The sequence below is a fragment of the Phyllopteryx taeniolatus genome, chromosome 16 (assembly GCF_024500385.1).
Source record: "Phyllopteryx taeniolatus isolate TA_2022b chromosome 16, UOR_Ptae_1.2, whole genome shotgun sequence".
Classification (NCBI taxonomy): Eukaryota; Metazoa; Chordata; class Actinopteri; order Syngnathiformes; family Syngnathidae; genus Phyllopteryx; species Phyllopteryx taeniolatus.
The window spans coordinates 19,080,442-19,107,643 of NC_084517.1; the positions used below are offsets into that span (position 1 = coordinate 19,080,442).

The 27,202-nt window shown below is 44.8% G+C and overlaps 2 protein-coding genes across 4 annotated transcripts in view; one reads left to right on the top strand and one right to left on the bottom strand.

Moving 5' to 3' along the window:
* Positions 1-2,427, bottom strand: LOC133465440 (protein PET100 homolog, mitochondrial). 2 transcript variants are annotated; one of them, XM_061748268.1, is made up of 4 exons: positions 2,100-2,427; positions 1,018-1,104; positions 867-899; positions 1-489 (listed from the first exon to the last, which is right to left on the bottom strand). In XM_061748268.1, the coding sequence occupies exons 1-4, from the start codon at positions 2,190-2,192 to the stop codon at positions 400-402; spliced, it is 303 nt and encodes a 100-aa protein (XP_061604252.1). In that variant the 5' UTR covers positions 2,193-2,427; the 3' UTR covers positions 1-399. The 2 variants fall into 2 exon arrangements, with proteins under 2 accessions (XP_061604252.1, XP_061604253.1); XM_061748269.1 differs by lacking the exon at positions 2,100-2,427 and adding an exon at positions 1,241-2,046.
* brd4 (bromodomain containing 4) overlaps positions 2,075-27,202 on the top strand; it is a 27,843-nt gene continuing 2,715 nt past the window's right edge. The window contains exons 1-18 of one of the 2 annotated variants that reach the window (XM_061748255.1): positions 2,075-2,181; positions 16,301-16,706; positions 17,439-17,576; positions 17,675-17,810; positions 17,895-18,235; positions 19,230-19,613; positions 19,704-19,832; positions 20,875-21,105; positions 21,198-21,424; positions 22,459-22,784; positions 22,855-22,950; positions 23,105-23,476; positions 23,710-24,504; positions 24,583-24,689; positions 25,245-25,398; positions 25,487-25,611; positions 26,202-26,407; positions 26,867-27,152. In XM_061748255.1, the coding sequence (XP_061604239.1) occupies positions 16,437-16,706; positions 17,439-17,576; positions 17,675-17,810; positions 17,895-18,235; positions 19,230-19,613; positions 19,704-19,832; positions 20,875-21,105; positions 21,198-21,424; positions 22,459-22,784; positions 22,855-22,950; positions 23,105-23,476; positions 23,710-24,504; positions 24,583-24,689; positions 25,245-25,398; positions 25,487-25,611; positions 26,202-26,407; positions 26,867-27,152 (4,323 nt within the window). In that variant the 5' untranslated portion in view covers positions 2,075-2,181; positions 16,301-16,436. Of the gene's footprint in view, positions 2,182-7,036; positions 7,745-16,300; positions 16,707-17,438; positions 17,577-17,674; positions 17,811-17,894; positions 18,236-19,229; positions 19,614-19,703; positions 19,833-20,874; positions 21,106-21,197; positions 21,425-22,458; positions 22,785-22,854; positions 22,951-23,104; positions 23,477-23,709; positions 24,505-24,582; positions 24,690-25,244; positions 25,399-25,486; positions 25,612-26,201; positions 26,408-26,866; positions 27,153-27,202 lie in introns of those variants that run through there. The other variant, XM_061748256.1, reaches the window with a different exon arrangement.

A 27,202-nucleotide genomic window follows, 5' to 3' on the forward strand; every position in this document is an offset into this window, starting at 1 on the left:
TGTAGATTTGGTACACACTGTACTTTTATTAATGTCATATTAACAAATGATTTATGAGCTCCTCCCTCTTAGCATATGAAAACAAGCAGTCACACACACAAAATCATGACAACCTGTGTCAAATTTATAGGTGATGGTTGCAAGAATATTACGGAGTCCCTCTCATCACATCTGATATAATTCAAAGTAAGGAAACAATAAAAAGACCATACATAAAAAAGCCCAGTGGCATGTTCAATTGGTGAACCCCCATATAACCTTAATTACATCACATGCATGCGTAATCAAAGTTCAGTGGGAAAAGTCTCATGAAAATTCTAATCTCTCCACTCCACTCCATACATTTTTCCCTTACATACCATCATCAGTTTTAGTATAAATATATTTCACAAAATATCCTTAGTTCTCTGACTCCATACAGATTTGTTTCAGTTCCCGCTGCTCCTTCCGTGTTCGCATTCTCTCCTTAAAGTCCTCCAACTCTTTCCTCTGCAAAGTAACATGATAAAAAATAAATATTAGTCGAGTCGTGCAAGAACTTCCGAAGATGTTCTCAAGCCAAAGAGCACCAACAACAACCAAAAAATAATAATAATAATAATTGGTGGTATCTGGAGTATAAATTCTAACTGATTGTGGTCATAACTTACTCCCTGATGTCTAACATCCTAATGTGTTTTTTTAAACCTTTTTTTCCCCCAGAAACTTGTAAAAATGTAAATATGGTGGGAGGGGGGGGGGGGGGGGGGGGGGGTACAGGCAGATTGATCCTATCTTTAATAGGATAAAGCTAGAGGATCAAACAAACATTTTATACTCTAAAAGGTGTTGGTAAATGACTACAAATTAGATATATAGACACTTACATTAAGTCTCTCGTCAGCGGGGAAGATTTCCCTCTGTGCACCACAAAAGATTCCATCATAGAAAAGAGAAAGATGAAGATGAATGAATGAATTAGTGTTGCAACATCGGTAACGGTAAGAGATCGTGAATTTAGACGACCGGTTTGCAAACCTTCCTCTTTACGATGTATTCCTCAAAATATTCCGCTTGATTCGAGATCCAGAACATGGTAACGGGGAAAGACAAATACAACATCATCTGTTCCAACACAACAAAACATGTCAATAGCCTGTTACAACATAAACGCCACTAACTTGGCGCTAATGACTTGAACCAAAATGACACGGATATAGTTACACAGTAAGCGTTTTAACAAAACGACATCTTAACTTACTCTGAACATCTCTATTTTTACGCCCATTTTGACTTCAGTTATCCAAACTCAAAACTGCAGCCAAAGACCTTCACACTACTTCCGGGGTACTCAGGCGGGCCAATCACGAGACAAACAATGCGCATGCGTAACCTTTATGGAAAATGTAAAACCTCAAACATGATTTTTATTTGTATTTATACGTTCCTGTGCTTCTATCCACGACTTGTGTCTCATTATTATTATTCAGAAATTAGTTTTTATATCGCGAGCACTGAGCGTTTACTGTTACAGCACGCAGCTACGTTCTTGTCCACTGAGGGGCGCTGCAAACCAGACGATTTCCATTGTGGCGCCTGTAACGTCGTGAACGAAACTGCAACTCAACTGTATAAAAATCAGATTTTTGTTTTGGGTGTGTGTTTTTTTTCGGGGGGTGGGGGTCAATAATAATAATAATCACTACGGCTCTCTAGGGTTTTATTTTATCTAAGGAGACCTCCCGATGGCACAGAGTCACAGATTTAATTATAATCTATAGTTGCAACTCCTGTCACGTATTCCAGCGAAAACGAAAACTAAATAAAACAGAAAAGAAAATGTTATTATCAGATATGTACGGAACAATTAATTACAGCAATTATATAAAACAATTTCCAGTGTTGGCTACCTGTTTTGATGATCAATGTGCTAGTTTATTACATTTTGAATGACTATTTATCCTTACAGTGGACGTTTCAAATGAATCAAATACCCTGTATCAGTTTACCCCCAAATGTGTGTCCCTTTTTGTTGTTGTTGTTGTTGTTGTTATCGCTTCACTTGCACATCAAACGTGACCCTGTTCACGCTCATGACGTCGCCGACGAAAAAGACCTACGTGTGACGTCACCGACCAGGAGAGGTGTTCACGATCCTCGGAGAGAAAGAGCCCGCGCGCCCTGGCAACCTGATAAACCCAGGTAAACGCCATTGTTTCCACCGCTAATCCTCTCGGTTGTGTCGTGTCCGTCAACTGTGCGAGTGAGCAGTGCGGAACACGGCGACGGCGACGGCGGCGCAAAAAAACAAATGAAAAAAAAGAAAGAAGAAGAAGCCTTTAAAGCGGGGGACGTTGATAGCCGGCGCCCGTTGGCGAGCGTTGGCTTGCACGGCGGCGGGCCTGCTCTGGCTGGGGCTAGGCTAGCTTGGTAGCCAAACGCTCGCTGGCAGTTGTCTGCAAAAAAAAAAGAGACACAATAAGCGCACCCGGCTTGTGTGTGTGTGTGTCCGTCTGACATCCCGTACACCTATTAAACACCGTTAGCCCCCACTGTGCCACCCGTAGGCGAGCAAACGCCCTTCAGAACACCGTGTTCGGCGGCTATGGCTACTTCGCTCGTCGGCTGTCTTCTGTTGTGGGGGACGCTGACGCCGTCACGGTGATGATGGCGCACACTTAACACAGTCTGAGGCTATTTGATGAAAACCGGAGCCAGTGAGGCGAATGACGGGAGTCTGGGCTCCTATTGCCCTTTGTTAAACGGTCAGGATTGTGGATACTCGCGCTTTTTTGTGCACGTTAGCTAACCTGGTTTCACTTTGTGTTCATCGGACTTTCCGTTGCGAAACTGCTACTAATGCGTGCCCTGGCCTAACGTTAGGATCTCGGCTGCCCGACGATGCCAAATACTTAGCCGTTACCCTTTGACTTCATCACAATTAGTAATGACTCCACTAGAAGGCAACGGACGACGCCAGTCGCTTTGTGCCTGCTTGTGTTTGTGTGCAAACAGCTCGACAGTGCCCAGGCCGTGCTCTATTCTTAGAAACAGCAATTCTGATTTATGCACACATATTGTACTTTCTCACGGTCGACTGTTGTTGTAATAACACGACACCCAAAGTGCAATGTGATGGGGCTTGCACCGATTAGTCGACCACTCAACGAGTCGACTTTGTGTCGATGTTTAAAGCTTGAAGTCGACTAACCGCTCGCTAATCGTGTGTACCGATAAGGTGTATGTGCAACTAACTAACGCGTTCGGCAAAACAGAACAAAGCGCTTCCTTCTGCCTCGGGCAGACCAATATCGCAGGAAACTCGCAAAAAAGTTTAAACGTTTACATCTTTTGTTTTATGTCTTCAAGAGCTACCAAATATCCCATTTTTGTTGTCTTTACATATATCATATCATATTTGATCAATCAATGATATACATGTATTTAACTTGTCCAACAACACCAGCCACAAAGAAACTAAAATTTTAGCAAGTTTGGGGTCAAACCATTATGTCATCAACCCGTTGTGCTAGTTATCGCGCCAGACGCGGGAAGTCCGCTAACCTGTTTTCCGGGTTTGGTCACGTTACGTTTTGCTGGATTGACTAATTTACAGAGGACCTCCGTCTCCGTACCACAACGCCCTGCGGCGCCCCGAAATGTCTGGCCAACAAGGCGACACAGTCTTCGTACTTCCACGCGGGGTCAGAGAGTACGAAATAAACTGGTGGTGGATGAGAATAGCGGTTATCTACGGCTATTCCAATCGTCGCTAGTCTTAAAATATGCATACAAGTGAGACTACGGGACCGGCAGCAAGGAACAAAGGCAGCGGCGCAAAGTGAAACTCCATCTTCGTCGCAAAAAATGTTATGTGTGTTGAAGAGCACTTCAGGAACTCCAAATTGTTAGTTCGCTTTGCTCAGTCTTGATGGAGTTTGCATGTTCTCCCTGTGCTTGCGTGGGTTTTCTCCAGGTACTCCGGCTTCCTTCCGCATTCCCAAAACATAGTCGTGAGTTAGTTGAAGACTCTTAAATTCTCCACAGATGCGAGTGTGAATCATCGCTTGTCAATACGTGCGATTGGTTGACGAGCAGTCCAGGGCGTACTCCCGACTCTCGCCCAAAATCAGCTGGGATGGGGCTCCAGCTCAGCCGTGACCCTAACGAGGACAAGCGCTGTAGAAAATGGATGGATGGATGGACGTTGTCATCTTGTTACACTGTTCAGCAGAATACAGCACTGTTTGGATTGCTTCATGTGACAAGCAATAACGTAGTGAATCTTTGTAACTCAAGGGAAAACCATAAGTTTAAAGGAAGGGAAATTATTTTTATAGTGTCAAACAAGGAATTGAATGCTTGAAAATGGTGGGTTTCTGGCCATTGACTTGATGGTTTAGTCTGATTAACTATCTTAAACAAACATCGTCAAAGGCGTTTGTGAAGCAGGTGAGACTGTCAACGGACACCTCCCCCCCCCCCCCAGTTATGATGCTGTTTTTTCTTCTGCTCTCCAGTTGCTATGGAGACAAATTTTTGGCCTAGTTATGAGTGACCTCGAGAAGAAACGGACAGTTCAGTCGGTGAACAAATGAGTAGGCCAAGCAAATCCATTTACAGCCTTCATGTGAGGGTGTAAAGAAAATTTTTAACCTCTTATTGCCTCTGAAACACACAAAAAAGCTTTTGTTGTTTGGTTTGTTATAAGCCAAATGAAACAGCTTTTTAGGACACATTGATTCAGGTTTAGCGTCTCATTTGTTGGTGACCACATTCTAACTAAAATCAAGTACCAAACAAAACACACAAAGCCCCCCCCCCCCCCCCCCCTCCATTATACAGCGCTCAGGCTGCAGGTATCAAATATTTTCAGAATCTGTTATTTCGTCGATTTGCATTAAAGTCTTTTCCGATGACTGTTTATTAGCTGATTATTGTCGTTTGTTTGGTATTGTTTAATGATTAAATGAAACCAAAGACAGAGAAGGTGTGATGTTGAACTTACGAGCCTCTTTGAAACAGAGGTACGTCTTGTAAATCAAGGACCTCCCGTACTCAATCACAACATTGCGATGATGAGTTACCAGCGGTGTTGGACGTCACCCGAACTGAAGCATTTTCAACCCCAACTGACCGGCGTCCACAAGTCCTACCTCGCAGTTCCTTGTAGTGTCTGGTTTAGACAATAGAAACGCATCCAATAGCCAGTCCAGGTATGATGAGGCGAGTGGCTGCAGGACAAACTACATTACAATTGACTGAGGAATGTTGTGTAAAACCATGGTCAAATTGTCAATTTCTCTCTTTTGGAAAGCAAGAGTCCCCTTAGGTTTGAGTTCCTCAGTGGTGCTATGATTAATGGAGGCTCTCTCACACTTTCTGGCTTCTTCTCATCGCCGGCGCTGTTTCATCTGGAGAAAAATACCACTGTACAATAATGACATAAATAGAACGAAACCCTTTGTTGTGACCCATTTTCTCAATGCACATAATGCTGCTCATTCTGGTGTGGTTAACATGGCCACCTGAGGGCGGTATAAGACAGCCCTCACCCCCTCCTCTCTTATCTTCTCAGTACGCTAGTAATATTAGTCGTTCTTCACAGTGGATAAAGAATATATGCCAGCATTGTTTTCTGGTCTGTCTACATGCGTTGCTGCACCATTTGTGTCCAGAGAGCCGGTAACAACACTTGCTACACAGATGCTAATTGTTTGCCCATGTGCCTATGGAGTTTCCCATTGTATGTTAATGTTAAGGTAGCAGAGGCTATGTGGTTGTTTTATGGTTAGTTTGACAGTAACTTTCAGCTGAGACCGTAGTGGCAACAAACAGCTCGGACGCTCTTTTTTTGAAGAATATTTCTTATTAATTGTATGTGCCAAACTGCCGCCGGTTAAGTGAATTGAGTCACCTGCCATCATACAGCGCTCGTATCTCAAGTTTGCGCTTGCAAGTCTGAGCAAAAAAAAAAGTCGCCAGATCGACGGCTCGTAAAACTCGTCAGTCGGGTCACTCGTGTCTCAAGGCACCGCTGTATTCCAAATGGGACATTGAAAGTCAGCTATGTGAACTACTACACTACCATTGCGAAACACGGAGTAAGTTTGCTGCTGCTGAGTAACGTTTTCACTGGTTGTGCGAAAACGCTCTCTCTTGGATGTTAGGCGTTGAAATAATGAGTGACGTTTAAAAATTACTTGTTGTCGTGGAACTGAGCAGATGGCTCACAGCTTTTGTTATTTTTATTTTGTGTGTGTGTGTGTATATTTAACATCTACCCCTTTAATGAATATGTCCCGCCTGTGTTGTGAATCTTGGACATCATTTTTGCAACATTCCGGGCTGTTGTCGTTGAATAAAAATAAAATCTAGGGTTTGATGCCTACAGTTATTCCACACCCAACATTGTTTTTGTGTTTCTTCTGAACAACGAACAAGACATTGTGTTCTAGAACAAACGTTTCTCCCGGTGCCAATTTGCAGTATTGTAAATCACATACGCTCTCTTCGCAATTTCTCCCCTCGACTTTTTCTTATTAATAGACTCCCACCCACTGCATTTCCACTCCAGTGAGGGCAAAGTTTGCACAAACTCAATTATTTTTTTTTCAATTCCTTGCACTAGTTCTCTCTTTCACATTTCACGCAAGATTACTTTAGGTTCACACTGGTGTCAATTACGCCTCACGCTGTTTTCCGATCCACTGGCTTTGCATACCGGATTTGTCACGTACATGTCTGTCAAAACGGAGGGTTGACCTCAACTTTGACAATCGTTCTGTGTACTGTACACTTTGCTCTATGTGGCTGAAGGATGGGCATCCTTCAAGTGGTTTGGGAAGCCAAGAATCACCCAAGGAAGAGGGTAAGTGCGGGTGGAGCATAATTAAACGGACAGAGGAAGGACAGGAAGGGGTGGGCTGTTAAAAGGTGTAGGAGGAGGAGAGAGAGAGAGAGGGGAGCGAGCAAGAACCTCACGCTATTGATGGGGAAACAGGGAGGGGTGGAATGAACAAGCACGTAGGGCAGCCAGAGGAAGGGAGGGGTGTGTGTGGGCTGTCGCTCTGGTGAATGAGGAAGCAGCAGAGCCATTTTTCCTGTTGAGAAACTGCATGCTGGTCTGCCTCTGCTAGAGAGGCAGAGAGAGAGAGAGAGCAAGGGAGAGGAATAAAAGTCCTCTCCGGGAGTCTCTCCGGGGTCCTCGCCGGCCTTGTGAACCTCCCGCTCGCCGCTGCTTTTCATTGAAGTTGGGGAGGCCCCTGAAGAGGACACAATGGAGCGGAGAGCCTTTGGCAACTGGGCCGTTGTACTACTGAGAGGGGGATGGGGTAGAGAGAAGACCGGTTCACACAGCTAACACAGCCTGCCGGCTGCAGGCTTCCGTGGCCTCTCCTCAGCTCCTGAACCAGCTCTTCCCGTCTCCCGGGCTATTTTTTCCTGGAACAGACACCCCCACCACCACCATCACCCCTCCCCAAACTCCACTTGGACTACGCAATGGATTTACTCATCATGTTCTGTGGGATTTTAGGAAACGCACCAGAGCCTCAGGCTTAAATCTGTGTTCTGGATGACAGAAAAGGAAAGAGAAACTTTCCTAATCATCTTTTAACCCGTCTTTTGGGATTGTGTCTTGTTTCCGTATCGCGGGGTTTATTTAAATGGATTACAAGATGCATGCCAAGTCCAACGATTTGCTGGATTTCCAAAAACTGGATGCCCTTCTGGAAAAGATTGCACATTCAGTCTCTGTGAAAAGGTAATTGTGTTGACTACGTAACTTCTGCTAAGAACTTCTTATCTTAATCATACAGCCAGTATTGTTGTTGTTGTTTTTTTCCAAACTAAAACTAATAATAACCAGTTCCACACAATGCGTGATATGCTGAGGACAAGGCAACGTTCGGAACGGCCTGGAGTTTTGGCTCTCGGGACTGTCATGTGGCGAGCACTATCTCTTGTGTCCACATGGCCTGACACTTTTCCCCTAGTTGTTTGTTACACTCTTGTGTTGAGGACAGTATTGTTATCCACATTTTTGCCAGAAGCCAGGAACCTACCTCCTGGTGAGAGAGGGGGTGTGGGGGAAGGGGGACGACAGAGGAAGAAGGGGGTTGTGTGTGATTCATGGAGTTTGGCTTGCATATAGCGGCCAGCTGGAAGTTAAGCGTGAGAGAGCCTTCATTTTCTTTTTGGTGTCTATCTTGACTCAAGGTTAGCCTTTTTGAGTCACTTCGGGCACTGCCTCAAACAGTCGAAGCTGATAATAACCATGGTAGGAACTCTTTATTTTGGATGTCTTTGGATTATTGGACATTATCCAGTTCTGGTCTTTGTGTGTGTGTGTGTTTGTTGGGGAAACTCAATTTGTGGTGCAAAGAGGTGGCTCCCATTTGCATACAAAAACAACATGAACCTGTCTGGCGGAGAAGCAGCTGTAATACCTGGGTGGGAGAAAATGTTACGTTCAAAAGAAATGGTACTACTGAATTGGTGTAAATAATTCCAAATGCAAGTAGTGTTTACGCTCAGAATTGGGACTATTTCTTACTATTTTCAGTCTCGTGATGAAGAGACAGTGATTGCATCATTGCACCCCCTTTTATCAATGTCCCAATGATTAATCACTCATCATCACTAATCCAATCCTCTTAATGACCCCACCTGTATTCCTCTCATTGACCTCGTTAAGCAATGATTGAGAGTCCCAATTTGCTTTCATTCAAACCTCATCCTCTTTCCCGTGGAAATCTTGCAAAATTGCTGCGCCGGAGCCGTAACGGAACTGAAATTAACATTATTTCTAAAGCACTTTAACAACAACCACAGCTGTAACAAAGTGCTGTTCATAAATCAGAAAAGAAAGTAAATAAAATAATTATACAAATACAATAAATACTAACAAAAAATATTATTTTCTCATTAAAATATATAAGAGCTCCTTTTACATTGGCATCTAGCATACCGGATGTTGCACATGTTGGATGATGATGTGAAGCTGTTAGTAGATGAGAGAGGAGCAAGATTGACCGGTATGAGTGCGCCGGATCATGTCTACTGAAAATGTAATCTCGCAATCACAGCGTGCATGTCGTCACTCATGTTTGTTACAAGCTGAGTTTGAATGTAAACAAACAACTGCAGTTATCCAGCTTTTTAAAAAAATATTATAATTTTTTTTTGTACTAAGTTGGTTGTATGTGGTGGTCAGAGGGGCCTAAGACGCAAAATGGAAGCCACACTTCTGTCAGATTGCCCCAGGCCAGCTGTGTAACTTACCACCACCAGGTGTGACTGAGGAGTGAATGAATAATGCATGAAATTGTAATCGTCTTTGAGTGCCGAGGAAAGCGCTATGTGTAATGCATTATTATTATTGTTATGGTGGAAAATGCCAACTTTTACTGGCAATGTGACGAGGGCTTCCAGATAACTGGTTAGCACAAAACCCAGTCACATTAAAACATTCAAAGGTCATATGTGTTACTGAGATCAATAGTAATCCGCTTTATCAGCATAAATCAATAAATCAGGGAGAAGCAGCTCCTGTGGTAAATTTTGAGGTCGGTTGTCGGAAAGTGGAAAATGGCTTTGTGAATCAACAGGGATGGGTGCTCCTAGCCTGGGTGCAATGAATTATTTAACCATTTAGCTTTAGGTTTAAGACCATTCTGATACTTAAGATGGAGACTGCTGTTTGACATCTTTACCTGAGCTTGAACCCACTCCCCGTACATGAATGATTCATACTTTCATGGGAGATGCCGGTGACATCTTGCAATTATGTTCTTTCCTCTTCAGTCGCTGTAGGACCAAACACAAGACCACATTTCCTGGTGTGAGGTGCCCCCCCCCCCACACCCCCTCACCCCAGTAACTAAAGCCTCTTCCGCTCTTTTCAGCATTCCACAGCAGTCTGCAGTGATGTATGTCCATGTCAAAGTTCAACTGGTCTGCCAGAGCTTAAGGCAATGTAAGACATGCAAGCAGCAGGAAGTGCACTTTTTGATTGCCCTTACTTTTAGTGCTTGTGAACACTTGATTAGTCTCACATCCCAACACCGTTCGTGGTCAGGGTCAGGAGGTCACTGAGAAGAGTCATTTATCATATTGGTTATAAGGGCGCAATGGTACACGAAAGCCATGAGCATTTTGACTCCTCTTTCAAGACCCAAAAGAATATTGTGATCTGCGACAATATAATAACCAAACTTACTAAAAGAAAGAGTAGACTCACTTTTTTATTGAAAAAAAGATTGTTTATGTCTTTGAATTCTTTAGTAATCAGCAGTAGAGCATGAGTTGGTTTCACCGAGCAATGCACCGAATTTTCAGCCACCGAAACTACAATAAATAATACAGTAGTTTGAGATATGTATAACAAATTGGAACATACAAAAATGTAAATAAAAACTGTATAGTCAGTGAATTAAAACGTCGTTAAAATGTACTACGGCAGGGCACGACATAACATGACCAGATCGTTTTCACAGCTTCGGCCACATTCCAGAAAAGGGCTGCAAATCTTTAACTGGAAATGATCCCACCCACGGCGTGGGTTATTTTCTTGCGCTTGAAATGTGGTCAAAAGCGCTCTATTTAATAGATGCTTGTGGTTTCACTTGTGTTACGTTTTCGGGTTGTTCGACTGTCCTGTGTCGATAATCAGGATGCTTGGACTGGAGATGTCTGGTTTCCTTTTAAGTACTTAAGTATGCGACTGCCTCAACAGTTTTCACTCCCTCATCGTTGTATTCAATGGTGAAACCAAAAGCAATCCACATAAGGGATTTGAATGAAGACTGTGCTGCTTCAAATTTTCCGCTCTGGCAGTGCTTTACATTTTACACACCTCAAGTCAGCAGGGATGGGCTTCACCTTACCCGCCACAGTAACACAGTACAGCATAATCGACCCCCGCATACTTGCGATTTGGCACCCACGGATTTACCTATTTGCTTCCCCCCCCCCCCTCCCCATTTTCTTTTGTTTTATTCTTTTGTTTTTTCCTGTTTTGGGGTGTAAGCAATCCTGAAAACTTATTGGCCATTTATCCTCGCTTATTCAATAATATTGTGGTTTAAAAAAAGGTTTTCTTTGTTGTTGTTTTTGATGATCATAATGGGTGTAAATTATCTGCGGATTTTCGCTATTCGTGGTTCGGCCTGGTCCCTGTACCCTGCGTATATATCGGGGGTCCACTGTATATTGTATGCGGACTCTGAGCCTCAAAACCGGATACAGGGTTGCAGTTGCAGCGCATCCATCGATGTGTTGTACTTAATTACTTCATGTGCAGCGAAGAGTCACTGAATTTTTTTTTTTAAATTTTTTTTTTGCGATGGTCGACTTGCATTTAGCCGCGTCGCTCGGTGGGCGCCGGGCGATGTCTGTGGATGTCATTATGAATACACTTCATATAGTTAAAGTTAGCAAAAGTTCATATCCAGGCAAAAGTAGAATCATTAAATTCTGCACCAATATTTTCATATAAATGGTGACTGTCTTTTTATTGTTGTTTTTTTCCTTAGCTTTATTTTGCTGTTAGAAATGACAAATATCCCAGAAATGTTTGAGTGCAATTTTAAACTTGGACTCCTCAGCGACTTGGCCAAGAACTGCTCATCTGTGGGCCAAGATTTGGGATTTCTTGACATTGTGTAAGCAAAGCAAAGCCTCAGTGCATCCATGTGTAAAAGGCAACTTTACTACCTGGTGATAGTAGTTTGACAGTTTGTCTTAGTAATCACTGTTTACAATCTATTTTGTTTAAACCATTTGGGATGTTTCGTGCCAATAATAAGCCAACATTTCCTGTTTGGATTCCCTCACTAGTTGTGGGTGTTGATGGCAAACTAACAGAGGCTTTAAAGCGAATTAAAGCTCCTGGTCTAACCATGGATCTGCCAACGTTTTTCACAGACACACACACAGACGAGCCATCAGTTTAAATGTGTCTAACTAAAACACGTTAAACATGAAAATGTATTGGCAACCCCCGCTTTATTTGTGAACATGCTTGCAGTCTCAGGCGTATAAACGTGAATAGACACCTCCACAATTTCAAGCTAATACAATCATGAGTACACAAACATGGTAGAACAGGAACATTTTTGTTGGAGTGAATCATTCCCACAATGGGGCACAGATGCACTTTCTGCTCGCTGCCACGGGTGTTCCCACAAGTGGCAGTTGCCGAACTTTATAGCTCAGCTGCTGGCCTAGCAAAGACTGTCCTCTGATGAAGCATGTTGGCACACTTACTACTGTATTTACAAAACTTGCGTTATCAATTAAAACTTGCCCGAAGTTACAAGAATATGCGTGTCACGGACTTGAGGACGGTAACCCGAGTTTAGTATTGAATTACCCCAGACTCCAACAATACTGTCTGATACATTCGTATAAATAGACTGAGCATGAAGCGTGCCACGTGGAAACGTTTGTGAGCCATTTTCCAAGTTGAGCTTGTCTGGATCTGTGCCGGTAACAGATGCTGGAAGCCTGCAGGAGGTCTTAGTTCATGCTCCCACTTTTATTGCAGATGAATGCGTTCCGCAAGTTTGTTTACACATTTCATTGTGAAAAACTGGCACAGCGTGCGAGGACGCGTGTTGCTGATTTTAACGAGCGGTTGAGTACCATCTGGCAATATTTATTTGTATGATAAGTGTTTGGCATGCACTGCAACCGAAGTCAGCACATATTGTTGTGGCTACAGTATTTTTTACGTTTTCCTAAAATTAGCTGTCTTTGATGCCCCAAAGTCAGCATAACCATTATAAACCCGTGTTTCAGGTTACTGTGAAACAGTTATGCCTTGATTTCCGAGTAACCTGAATTGCGAGTTTTTGCAAGATACCAACTGTTGTTCGGCCATTTATTTGTGCTTTGATTTCCGAGCGAAAATCTGAGATACGAGCGCTGTATGGAGGCAGTGAACTCAGTTCACGTCACATCCAGCAGCAGTTTGGCAGATGGCGAATAATTCGTCAAGAAGGCTTCAAGCTGTTCCTTGCCACTACCAGTTGAGGTTTACTGTGAAATTGAGCATGAAACAAAGAAATTGTGTATTTACAACTATATAACTTTGCCTTAAATCCGCTAGCTTAATGCTAACACAAAATAGGAAACACCATAGATTGGCTAACGAATAGCATCAGCGTCGTGGTGGATATGGATATTTGAACATGAACGGCGGAGCAAAATGTATACGGATACTATAACAATACTCACAGGCACGTTCTTTATCCTCTGCAAAGAATAAGTCGTATTACTGCAGCTTACTGAGCAGCCGAGACGTCTCGATGTACATCCGTGTCTGAGATGGCCAAGGAGCCCACACCAGTAGGAGCAGCACAATGTCCATTGAATTGAGTACTATATTATAGGGTTCATTTTTCCTTTTAGAAAATAATTTTTTGGGGGGCGGCTAGAACAGCTAAATGGCATTTCTGTTTATTTCAAGAGGGAAAGATGATTTGAGAGCCAAATGTTTTGCGTTACAAGCGTGGTCACGGGACAAATTAAACATGCACCACTGTAACACGTTTACCACCATCATGAGGATTCTTCTCTCCCAAAGGAAGCTTCAGACACATTTCAAAGACTACTAGAGAACTCACTGACGGACGACAGGATTTGTAATCTAGTACGGTAGAGAGCATTGCTCACCTTGCCCTTTGCCCTCTGCCCTACAGAGGTTGTTTGTTGAGTCACCATATCGCACGCGGATACTTTGGAATTAGTCGTTTGTTCACGGCTTGCTTGACGTATGAGAGCTCCCTTTCTATGAATTCATAATGTTTTGGCCCTTGACAGGTTTATATCACTGTAATGTAGTAATGTTGCTCCTGTATATTGCAACTACGTTTCCTCTTGGGAGCCTAACTCAGTCTTTTTACACCTACTTACAGATGACTGATAAAAAATACATGTTTGTACAGCAATATGACAGCCACAAACAAATTACATAATGCTTAGTTTGACCTGGCGTGACTTTTCCCTGTGTTGAAATTCATGTAAGCTCCACGTGACTCCCATTGGGTGCCGTCAGGCATCTTTCTCCCTTTGCACCTCTGGGCATTTGCTGAAGGTTTTGATTTACCACAGGTATGTTGTCTGGTTAGTCTTTGATCTGTGCATGACAGTAAATCCGATCTTTCTGCTGCTTCAAGCTTATACTGATAACCGGTTGGTAGTATTTGTAAATCCAAGCAGAACATTGCGGATGAGCCACATTCTTATCTATGATTAAGCATTATTGGCATTATCTATGGAAAGAGGTTACACACTACATTATTTTTACCCCCTTCCACTGCTCACTAGCTAATCTATGTTCTTAAACTAAAGCGATAGTTTCGAGCTTTACAGCATTCAAATCATGAAAACGTTTTTTGACTGCGTACCTGTTCAGACGTGCAGCAGCCATTACGTACTGGTATCACGCGTGACCTCAAGTTAGTCAGATTCTCGGCTTTGTGTTTGAATGCCCAAAGGAGGCCCGACGCAGTGTCATGTCTTTGCACAAACTGCTTCCTTGTTCCCCATTAAGTGACTCATCAAGAATGGGATTACTCACAGACAATCATGTTTAATCTTAAATGGGTTCCGCTATATTGTTTTTGCTATATTGTTGTATGCGTCCCAACCACACTAGAGTTGTTCTATTTGTTTTGATGATGATGATGTGAAGACTTAGAAGGCGGCCAAGACATGAGCTGATGATAGTTGTAACTTTTGGACTTTTACTACCAACTACCAGTTCATCATTGAAAGCCATACATACATTCATATACATTTAGACGCCAATATTGTTGTAACTCTTCTTGAAACATTTAAAAAATAATACATATAAATTGTGTAGGCAATATATACAGGAAAATTTGTATTTCTGGTACTAGAGCAGGCCAATAACAGTTGTGTGCAATATGTTTTTACAGGTATTGGTATCGGTACAGATACGGTCCGTACTTGAATTCGGACTCGTAAAAATGCTCTGATACTATGACTCCCAGTGTCAGCCTGTCATATACGTACTATAATATTCTGTTCTCCCAGCGTATGTGGTGTGAAGTTTGGCAGATAGTTACCTGTTATATTGATACTTAAAAAAAGTTGGTGTTGGTGGCTTAAACTGGAAAAAATAGGCTTTGTGGTGCAAATAATGTTTATTGTTTTTAACCTGAAAGCAAAGCAGAATTACGCTCATGCCTCGGTCAGACTACAAGAACAAATTTGGTCGCTCCCAATGGCACTATGTCAGACTATTGCCATCAAATCTTGCCGTATCTCGGTTAAACACTAGCAACACTACACGACATATATTACGATATCACCCTATCCCTTCTTCTACGATCATCGAGCTACATACATCTTGTCAAATCAAACACTGTCGGGGGAGGCCGGACGGGAAAATATGTCACAAAGGATAAAAACGTGCGGTGTCGCCACTGGGTGCTTGGGAGAGGTCTTTTTGGGCTGTCCATTTTTCAAGGCGAGCTTAAGTAATGTTCACTTACTAGTAATACCACTTACGAGCAGGCAACATATCGTTATCTAACTAGGTTAGCACTAACGTTTGTATGTAAACATGCCAGTGTTCTGTCGATTGATGCGCTAAAGCGTCGGTAAACATTGGTTGTTGGCATCGGCGAGCCGCACTACACGGAAGATATCCCCAAAAATCTAACATGTGAGACTTCTGTTTTGCGTCGTTGGGCTATCGTAGGACCAAATCGTTGGTCGTGGATTACGCTGCAAGAAGTTTTGACGTTCCCGACAAAATATTTGGGCCGATCTGAGAAATTGTGATAGCAAATCGGGCCAATAATGGGGCTCAAGTCCTGTAAGTATGATCAAGGCATAAAAAAGGGAAATTATTGTATGGCAGCTATTTTAAGACACAACATTATATATACAGGTCCTGTGGGTATTCAGTGTCAAATATAGCACAATTTTACTTTGTGCGCTTTATATGTTTGCTTGATGATTTAACCTCGGACTTCTATTCAGGTTGCTGCGGGGTGTTCCCCAAGGATTGGTGACTATGACTGTACATATACATCCACTGTATTCTGTATCACAAATCCATAATTATGGTCTGCTATGCTACAGTTAAAAAAACAAAACAAAAAAAACAGCAGGTATTGATCGTCTGGTAGTCTATTCAGACAAAAGGGCTGCATACTGTAAGTGCTCTTCTCTATTATTGGGTCCGTTAATGGCATTTATTGCAGATTGTGAAAATGGCAACATAAACTGAAATATTGGCGAGTGTTTAAAATGAACATCTGGCCTCTTTTCTTCCCCCCAGAGAGTCCAGCGAGGAGTGCAATGGGATCAGTGGTGCTCTGTCAGTGGAGTCTGTGCCGGGGCCAAGATTGAACTGGTGCACTGCCAACACCGCTCCCCCTGCCCTCGCTCCAGCCCCCGCACCGGGGCCCGAGCCCATGCCAAACCCAGTCAGAATGGGGGACGGCCTGGACGCAGCGCAGATGTCGGGCAGCAGCAGCAGCAGCAGCGGCAGTGGCGGCGGCAGCCAGGGGCAGCCCCAGACAGTTGGCAACCCTGTGCCCCCGGAATACGTCAACCTTGACAGGCCCAAGCGCCAGACCAATCAGCTGCAGTACCTGCTCAAGGTGGTAATCAAGTCCCTGTGGAAGCACCAGTTCGCCTGGCCCTTCCATTCACCAGTGGATTCAGTCAAACTCAATCTACCCGTAAGTCATGTCTTTTTTCAGTTTTTTGAATGCACACATAGAAGCATAACACATTTTCGATGCATTTTATTTCTTGCATGCTTATACTTTCCAGCCTGGGTTTTAATAACGCTCTGCAAATAAAGCAACGTAATCTCCCACATATTTACGGTTCACTACTCAAAAATTCACATTCATGTTTTGTTTTTTTTTGTCTGTGCAACCTATACCCAGCTCTTTGCAAAAGAAAATCACTTATTTGAGTTTTTAGCTTTCTGAAAAGCCCAAAGCCTCGTCTAAATAGGAAAGTAGTGCTGTAATTGGTGTTAAGGAAGTATGTTGAAGTAATACATCTCTACTGAGAGACAACATTTGTATCTTGGGGAGGAGCTAAGTTTAGCCTGGGTTGTTAGTGGAAATTAGAGAGTATTGGCCACGTGTGTATGTAAACTGCTAGTTGTTATATAGTTACAGTTTAAACTATTAGTATAGGCAATTACAAAAAAAAACTTTAGTTGGCATCAATTACGCTTGGGGCTGCGGGAGATTACTGTACCAGGAACATCTTTTAACTTGACCAGCTTAGTCATTTCACTTCACCCTTACTAAAACACTTTTTTGATGAATTTTCTGCAATGATGATGTCATAAGGCCCTTACATGATTAGTCACGGAAGTGTCATTTGCTTCTGTTTATCTTGGTGACATAAATGAAAGACCACTCGATATCTGATTCTGATGATCTGTTTTGCAGGACTACTACACTATAATAAAAAGTCCTATGGACATGGGAACAATCAAGAAAAGGCTTGAAAACAGCTACTACTGGAATGCCCAAGAATGTATCCAAGACTTCAACAAGATGTTTACCAACTGCTACATGTACAATAAGGTATTACTGTGACGCTGTTGCCAATTAGGTGAAGAGTACAGCGCAAATACAGAAGCTGATGAGTCTTCATAGTGCCCCATGTTTGTCTGTCACTCCAGCCTTCAGACGACATAGTCTTAATGGCGAAGGCTCTAGAGAAGGCTTTCCTCCAAAAGGTCGCCGACATGCCTCAGGAAGAGATTGAGATTGCGGTCATGACAGGGAAGGGCCGGGGCCGAGGTCGGAGAGACGCCGGTACGTGCTTTTAAGCCCATGTCATAATCACGTGTTGTCCTGTCGTTTGTCCTCTGCGAGACTATTTCTGTATCCATTATCCAGGTCTCAGCTTGAAACCAGGGGCTATAATCGACCCTTCGTCCACAACTCCTCAAACGCGAGGCCTGTCGAACCTCTCGGCGGCACCTCAGACGAGAGGACCGGCGCAGGGCCCGCCTTCACTACCTCCTCAGCCTTTAATGCAAGCCCTCCCGTCCCACGTTCCCCCGACGTTACCAGGCCACGCGGCACAGCTTGGCACGCCCTACTCTCTGGGCCAATTGGATTGCACTCTTCAAGTTCCCATGATGACCTCCGTGCCTCCCCCTGCTCAGACCGCCCTTCCCCCAGCATCCATCCAGAGCACTGCCCCCATGCTGCAAAACCCTATCACCATGACCAAAGTGAGTGTACGATTGACATGGGGGAATCATTAACTTTATTTAATAGCTTAATCTCGCCGACATCAATATGTTTTGCAACAGAGAGGTCAAAATTAAGCAAAATAAATACGAGCAGAGGTTAGGCACACTAGAGATCTGCACAAGGCCACAGACAAATACGTTCAGACAGAGGCCCTGCATTATTATACAATACAGCGAACCCCTCTTTACTGTGGAGGATGCATTCCAGACCCAACCCGCAATAGGTGAAAATCTGCGATATGGAGACATGAAAACATTTTTTTAACACATTGGAAACGTATTTGAACACAACAACGTCTGTTGCAAACATAAAATGTACTGTACAGTATTGATAAGTCCTATGTGCTATGAATACACCTAAATGGCAGTAATGCCTAAGGTACGGCATTCAGGGTCCATCACGTGCTTTTCAGCTGATCGAGATCGGGTGAAAAAGATCGGTTTTATTCATTTTCTGACCTTTTAAATGTCACAAAGTGACAAAATAGTACTGAGGTACAACGATCTTGCCAAAAGAAATAGTAATAGCTTCATTTTATATTAAACAATATAACTTTTCAGTGTTAGCACCCCAAGGAATGCTTTTATAATACCGTACAGAAAGAAATAAACACATTCACTTTTATTTACAAATCCTGTACCTGAACGCAGCTCACGGAGCTGTTTCATGACTGATAGTGTAAACAAAAATGGCGGCTGCACTGAACAGCAAGCCAGCAATAATAACACGACAAATGGATGAAAAATGACAGAACCAAACAAAATACGATGAAACTGAAAGATATGCATGGAGTTTCATCAGCACAACAAACGCACCACCGCAAATTAGCTCAGAAAAGTACATTTCCGTCTGCAAAATGTCATTTTAAAGGTGATAGATCAGTGTCAGTCAGTTAAGGAAAGTTATTCAACTGTATGGTCATAGTTTCTCAGGCACCAATTTCCCTCCTTTGTTGCATTTGTTACAATCCAGCAAAGAAAGAGCCAGAAAAGAAAAGCAGACACTACAACACCCACGGCTAACGACCAGCTCAGCGAGTCTTCCCCGGCCGAGTCCAAGTCGGGGAAGACTCTGCCCAGGCGGGAGAGCACCCGCCCCACCAAAATGATCAAGAAGGAGGCGCCGGACTCGCAGCATCAAGTAGCGATGGGCACGGGACACGGCGGCCCAAGTAGCGGCCATAGCCCCGTCCCGCAAGATCAACTGGGATACTGTTTAAGTCTGGTCAGGGAGATGTTGTCCAAGAAACACACGACGTACGCCTGGCCCTTCTACAAGCCCGTCGACGTGGCCGCGCTGGGTCTGCACGATTATCACGACATTATCAAACATCCCATGGACCTAAGCACCATTAAGGTGTGTTGCAGGCCAGCATAGATTCTGCTTGTGCACCGCATGTGACAGTCAGAGTAATTTATTTCCTGGAGTGTTTTTCCTTATTCATAGGCCAAGCTGGAGAACAGGCAATACCGGGATCCACAGGAATTTGCTGCCGATGTGCGGTTAATGTTTTCCAACTGCTATAAATATAACCCACCTGACCACGAGGTGGTGGCTATGGCACGCAAGCTGCAGGTAAACCTTCGATTTTGTTAACGCTGTGTCAGGGTTGTGAAATATTTCATCTTTTTTTTTTCGATTTCATTATTATAATTTTAGCAGCTGTTTTGAATGCCGCTTAAAACTATACTGATATGGGTTGTTAATAGCGAATAGAATCTTTGTAAAGCCGCATTTCCACTGGGGCTCGTACTCGCCCTCTAAATCCCGATTCGTTGTTTGTGTTGACAGAAACCAAATGACTTCCGACTCAGAATCGAATCGTTACTCCTTGTCCTATTCCGAAATAAAGTTGGTTTTGCGGCCTTCTCTGTGCAAGAAAATGCGTCCATCCTCGCTGGCTGTGACCAGTGTGTGCCTGCTTTCTGGCTAGCTCTCGTCGTATGCCACGCTGTGTTCGATCTCGCACAACTTTCTCCCGTTCATTCTGCTGCGGTCGCTTTCTGCCATAAACGTCCCTGCAGCTCCTCTGGCTCGGCTATCGGATGCCTCTTTACAGCCTCGAGTTGCTAGTTGCATCCATGATCAACTGCACGAACGAACTACAGCTCTGCACATGCGCAGAAGCTATGCGCAGTAAGTCAAAATGGCGTTGGCCATAAGCGCAGGCTCCAAATCATGAAATATTTGATCTGATTTGATAATCGTTTTTTTCATGCCCCTCGAATGGTTGTGCACAGCCCCTCTGTTCAGTGCGCCCCCTAATGGTTACGAATGATCTAGCTTGTGTGATCACCGCAGGCGGTGTTAAATTCCTTTAAATCGGTGGAACGCCACAACGTAAACAAGGAATAACAGTGGAGGAAATGCAGCATTTTGTGTTTTATGTTCCTTGCGCATCGCTCTTTGTCATCGTAGTTTTTTAACTCCAGATATTTCTTTTTCATTCATTCGCCTTATAACTTTTGACAGTGACTGTCTAGATTGACTGCATAGCTTGTTGGTAACAGCCCGTAAACATTTGTTCTGAATAGAACTCCTGTTGTAGCTAAAAGAACAGAAATATGATCTGCTTGTTGACCTTTCTGACCCTTTTGTGTTCTCGTCATTTTAATAGGATGTATTTGAGATGCGCTTTGCCAAGATGCCCGATGAGCCGGAGACCAAGGCCCTTGCCTCCGTCCCAGCTCCTCCGCTCCACCACCCTGCCCCGGTGAAACCCCAGCCTCCGATGGCTCACGTCGCCTCCTCCTCCGACAGCTCCAGCGACTCCTCCTCAGAGTCCGAATCTTCGACCGACGACTCCGAGGAGGAGCGAGCTCAGCGGTTGGCAGAGCTCCAGGAACAGGTCAGTGTGAAACGGGGGAAACGTCGCCTTTCGATGAAATTACAACGCAGTCCTTGCTTGTGATAAGAAAGTAGTCCCTTGTCTCGGTGTAGCTGAAGGCTGTCCACGAGCAGCTGGCTGCGCTTTCCCAGCCTCAAGCCAGCAAACCAAAGAGAAAAGAGAAGGAAAAGAAGGAGAAGAAGAAAGACAAACACAAGAAGAAAGTTGGCATGCCCAGCCTTGTTGACGAGATCCAGGATACGACACCTGTTGCCCAGCTGTCTAAAAGGACCAAGACCAGTACAAATAACAACAAAGAGCTTCCCAAGAAGAAGTCCAGGTGGGTCCATTTGGTCCTCTATTCACAGACAGACGGCGTATGTAAAGAGTTTATAGTAAAGTTTATAGACGGAAGAAAGTACAGTGGTGCCTTGACCTACAAGTTTAATTTGTTCCGTGACCACGCTCAACTCAAAACAAATCATCTTTCCCCATGAAAATAAATGGAAAGGCCATTCATCCGGTCCAACCCCACAATAAGCATGTTTTTTAATAAGAAAAATAGCACTCTACACTGCTTTACTTTCTAAATAAGAATAAGTAATAATTACATAGAATGTGAAGAATGAAACAGTTTGGGCATCATTATTTCATCCTTTAATGCCCATTGACAGTGTTCTCCCTTTGGTGTATGCATGTTGGCCACCAGGGGGCAGGCAAATGCAGACACATAATACATGAACAGTTTAACTACTGACTACTGACATAACTACTGACTCAATTAACTGCAATAATATTGGTCATTTTTCACAGATGATAAAGAATGTATGCCTATGACTATTGCTATATTGTCTGCCTACAAGTGTTGCTGCCCCATTCGTGTTCAAATATCATTTGCTCAACATGGATGTTAGTTTTGTTAGCCCATTTGGCCTTGCGAGCTAGCAGACGTTGTAAGTTATCAGAATCATCTTTATTTGCCAAGTATGTCCAAAAAAACACGCAAGGAATTTGTCTCCGGTAGTTTGGTTTGGCACCGCATCCACTTGGAATGCAGTAAAGCAAGCACTTTGCCACTTTTTTGAATCATTTTTATGTGTTCACTGTTCACTTTCTGCTGCATGTTGTGAAGTTTGCTGCTACCATCTAGCACTAGCACACACAAAAAAAACTTTGCAGATGAACGCCTTGCATCCCGAAAGTGGAGGTACCACTATAAATGAATATTATTGTATGAGGTAAGGTCATCCATATTTGTCCCATTTTTGCAAATTGTCTTCCTTGCGTTTGTCTGCTGTTGACTTTTTATATTCCTTGGATCCCAGTTTCTTGAGGGCTGTTGCTTAACATGCATATGCATCTGTGTATTCATAGTAAAAAAGAGGTGATGAAAAACAACCAACCCCCAAACCTTCCACCTGTTCTCGGTCTGGAAGATGACCTGGCGGGTTCGTCGGCTTCATCGGACAAGTGCAAGCCCATGACGTACGAAGAGAAGAGACAACTAAGTCTGGACATCAATAAGCTTCCTGGTGACAAACTGGGCCGCGTAGTCCACATCATCCAGTCGAGAGAGCCCTCGCTCAAGAACTCCAACCCCGATGAGATCGAGATTGACTTTGAAACGCTCAAGCCTTCCACTCTGCGAGAGCTGGAGCGATATGTGTCCACGTGCCTTCGCAAGAAAAAGAAGGGCGGAGGTCAGCTTTAGTCGCATCTCATGACAAAGTGGCATTCTGATGTTGAGGTTTACACATGATTGTTTTGCAGCTGAGAAGTCTATGGAGTCCATGGTCACCGCCAAAAAGATTGGATCTTCTTCAGGCAGCAGTGGATCCAGTTCAGATAGCGAAACTGAGGCTCCGGGTATGTCCCTTTTTGGTTTAGCCAATAAAAATCCTTTTGTTAACACATTCACTGCCATTGACGGCTTTAGAAGTCAAATATCCATGTTAACTGGGAGGGCTGGCAGTGAATAAGTTTTCAACAAATCTCACACACAATTTCTTCATTCTTTCAGGGATGATAAAACCGCAAAAGAAGAAGGTCCAATCTCTGAAGGAGGGGAAGAAAATGCATCATCACGTACAGGGTGCCCCCACTCAGCCTGCGCTTCATCCGCCAGCGGCAACTTTTCAGGCTCAGATGAAGCAGCAGCAAGCCCCTCCTGTGGACTACATGGCTCCTCCCGTAACCGCCCTGGAGTCTTCGCAGATGTTGGAGAACAGCTTTGAGTCTTTGCCGTCGTTCGGCCAGCCCCTCATGCATCTTTCCCACCACACGGGAAACTCCTCGTCACCTGCACCGCCTCAGCTCAGCGCCAACTCCGCTGGCCCAGTGTCCCCTGAGACGCACCCCTTCCTCAACCAACATCCTATTCTCTCCTCTCCAGGTAGGGTTTAATTACAGCAACAAAAAAAATTGTGACGCGGACACGGCGATACAGTAGCCAATCATATTGCGTTGCATCTTGTGTTGGAGAGAAGAGATACCGTCTCTGTAGAAATAGTAGGTTGAACTGCCAGAATTGGCGGCAGTTTTTTTTTTTTTTTTTTTTAAATGATGACAAAGAAATGCGGTGAAGGCCCTGTATATTAACGGTACGTTTTGTTTCTTGTCATTTAGCCTTGCACAGTTCCATGCCTCAGCAGCCGTCTCGACCCAGTCACAAGGCAGCGCCTCTTCATCCCAAACTTTCCCAGCAGCAGCCAGCGCCTCCCCAGCAGCAGCAGCAGCAGCAGCCAGTGTTGCGGCAGCCAACTTTGCAGCAACATCCGCCGCAGCATCAGCAGCCGCTCCAGCAGCCCCAGTCGGCGCCTCCGCCGCATCAGCTCCCCCCGCAGATCCTTCACCCTCCTCAGCCCATGCACCAGAGGCCCCTCTCCCCGCCGACACTCACGCCGCAGGGCTTGCTGTCTTCCCAGCCTCCCCAGATGCTGCTCGAGGACGACGAAGAGTCGGCCTCCGCGGCGCCCCTGAACCAAGTGCAATTGTACCTGCAGCAGTTCCAACAAGCCCGTCAGCCCCAGCAGTCAATGCAGTCGCTCCAGGCGCAGGCTCGTCAGCAGCAGCAGCAGCAGCAAGCGGGACAGGAGTCGCTGCTCCAGTCGGTCCAGGGCCAAGCTCAGCTCTCCTCCCAAGCCACGTTGCCCGCTCCCCAGCTTCCGCTTCAGGTGCAGGCTCCGGCGGCCCCGCCGCACCAAGCCCCACCCCAACAGATGTCCCTCCACCAGAGCCGCCACCTGCCGCACGGTCAGCCGCAGCAACAGCAGCTGAGCTACCAGCAGGTTTCCACGCTCGTCGGTCAGCCTCAGGGGCCTCCGCACAAGGTGGCCGTGCCCAGCAACAAAGCCCAGCAGATCATCCAGCCCCCGGAGGAGCTGTCCCCTCGGCCGCCCAAGCCTGACCTTTTCATTGCCGGTGAGTGCGGAGGCGGAAAACGAGACAATGTGCCCACGTTGGCTGGTGAGATTTATCGTTTCTTTGTGTGGACGACAGGTCACCTGAGGGATAACCCATCCCCTCTCATGATGCATTCCCCACAACTTCCTCCGTACCCTCCCGTGTCCCAAAAGTCTCCGCCTCACAATATGCAGCCCAAAAAGGTGAGCAGTAGTTGATGTAGAAGTTAATCTAACTTTCCTGAGTTAAAGGAGACAGATGTGTTATGCACTTCCCTAATGTTTTGTGAACTTGTTTGTGACATGCTGTCATCAAAATACCCCAAGGGCAGGGTTCCTACGCAAGAATGGAAAAGTAGGAAATTTGTAAAGTGTGGAAAATGGAAACGATTGTATTGAAAATATTCATGTTTCCAAGACTGTTACAACACATTGCAGTATGCGCTACTGTGCCTAAAAATGTCTGCATTTCAGCCTACAAGAACTCCACTCCGTAGTGTTTCATCAGTGTAAACAAAGTTAGTTAATGTAAGACCATTGTGGTTGAATTTGCCGCAATTTATGTTTAAAAGATTTCATTTGTTTCAGTTAGTTATATTGTACTTATGTTCTACTTACTCTTAAACAAGGGCTTATTTGGATAATATTCTAAAAACAAAGAACAGTATCGTGAAGTAAAACAACTGTTGGCTGCTGTGCTCACCCGTGTTGAAACGGAAAGAAAAATAGATGACCGTGGCTGTTGTGCTTGTAATGCAGCAAAGGGCTTCTGGGAATCAAGGAGTGCTCAAAGAGGAGAAACTTTCTCTTTCGCCAGCGATGAGAGGAGAGCCTTTCAACCCCGCCGTGAGGCCGGAGCATCACAAGCATCCCGACAGCAAGCCCACTCAGCCAGGCCTCGTCGGCCAACAGAGTAAGACTTGCCCCACCCCCCCACCGGCCCCTCTCTTCCTTGGAAATGACGCACATTTATTGAGTGAGGTCCTGCTCGTGTTGCTTAGATGTGAAGTCTATGGACAGCTCTCGGCCTGTCGTCCGCTCCTCTGAGCCCAGCGGACCGCCGCCCTCCCTGCAAGACAAGGACAAGTTCAAGCAGGAGGCCAAGGCATCCGCTGCACCCAAAAAGGTACATAACCCTTGCATGTTTTCTTCCGGGTGACAGAAGTTCACGTGAGGTCAGTTGGTTCACAGCGAGACAGAACGCCGGCCACGGTTCACATTTCCACGGGTAGATTAAAAAATAGAAATAGTTTGTGATTATTGCGGGTACCGGCTAGTTAATTACTTTTCTGTCGCTGTTCTGTTGTTGATTAATGGCACAGACGTTTTCTTTTGACGGTGGAATGGATAGTGAGCTGCATCGCTGCTGCTAGCTAGCAGGCTTGCCATTATCGTTTTGCTAAAACAGTCAAAGATAAGCAAACCGAACATTTTATAGACATAATAGTGAGAAAATGTCTTCTACAAACTTCATGGTGGAGGTTTGATTTGCACTCTGTCCCTTTAAAAGTAACTAGTCTTGCTATCTTGTCTGTACAAGTATTTAAAATTTTTTTAAAAAAATTAAAAAAAAATACTTTGGGCGTATCCGGTGAGACAACTCCAAACACGTTTTTATCCTTTTCTGTTGATGTCACTTGCGTTCTGCCGCCCTTGTGCCAATTGTCGAACGATTATGAAACAGGTCGACTCAGTAACCTTGCCTTCTTCTGTCAGGATGTGAAACTGAAGAACATGGGCTCGTGGGCCAGCCTGGCCCAGAAGTCCACATCGACGCCGATGTCCGCTGTCAAGTCCTCCAGCGACAGCTTCGAGCAGTTCCGCCGGGCCGCCCGCGAGAAGGAGGAGCGGGAGAAGGCCCTAAAGGCGCAAGCCGAGCAGGCGGAAAAAGACCGCATGCGGCGAGAGCTGGACAAACTACGGCAAGTACCGAAGGACAACCGCATTTAGCGTTTGCATCGCAGGGTAAACGCATCCTGATTTTCAACTTCTTAACCCATTTTTAAATGTGAGGGACCCCACACGGGCCAAGGAAAAAAATGGACGTGTACTTCTGCTCTTATAGTGTGTGACGGCACAGCACAGCACACCACAAACACAAAACAACAAAGTATTCATGGAATTCAAGGGGTTGTTTTTCCTCTAAATTTGAGCCTTAAAATTAGTACATTTTCAATGGAAGAGTCAATAAATGTAAACCTAAAAATTTAAATATAGTCACTTAATACTTTTAGCTAGCTTAATGCTAACATATAATGCAAAACGACATAGACAGGCTAAAGGAAATATTGCGGTGATTGTAAACTTTACAACAACTGCTACTTTAACAGTGAACGCAATATAGTACACACATAAACCTTTCTCGGTGGTGAATGTTCCAGAGGTCGGGATGACGACGACGTCCTGGAGACGAGCAGGCGGGTGCACGAGGAACCGCGCAGACGTCCCGAGCAGCAGCAGCAGCAGCAACACATCCAAGTGCCCCCACATCAGCCCGAGCCTCAGCCAGCTGCGATCCAAACGTCACCGCAGCAGCAGCAGCAGCCGCCGCCGCCGCCGCCGCCGCAGCCCCCCACGCCGCCGCAGCCCGCCGCCGTGCACAGCCCGCTCGACCAGCAGAGGGAGCTGGCGCGCCGGCGGGAGCAGGAGAGGAGGCGGCGAGAAGCGGTAAGAGTCGTGTCCCAAAATATATAATTGCATTTGTATTTTCAATGAAT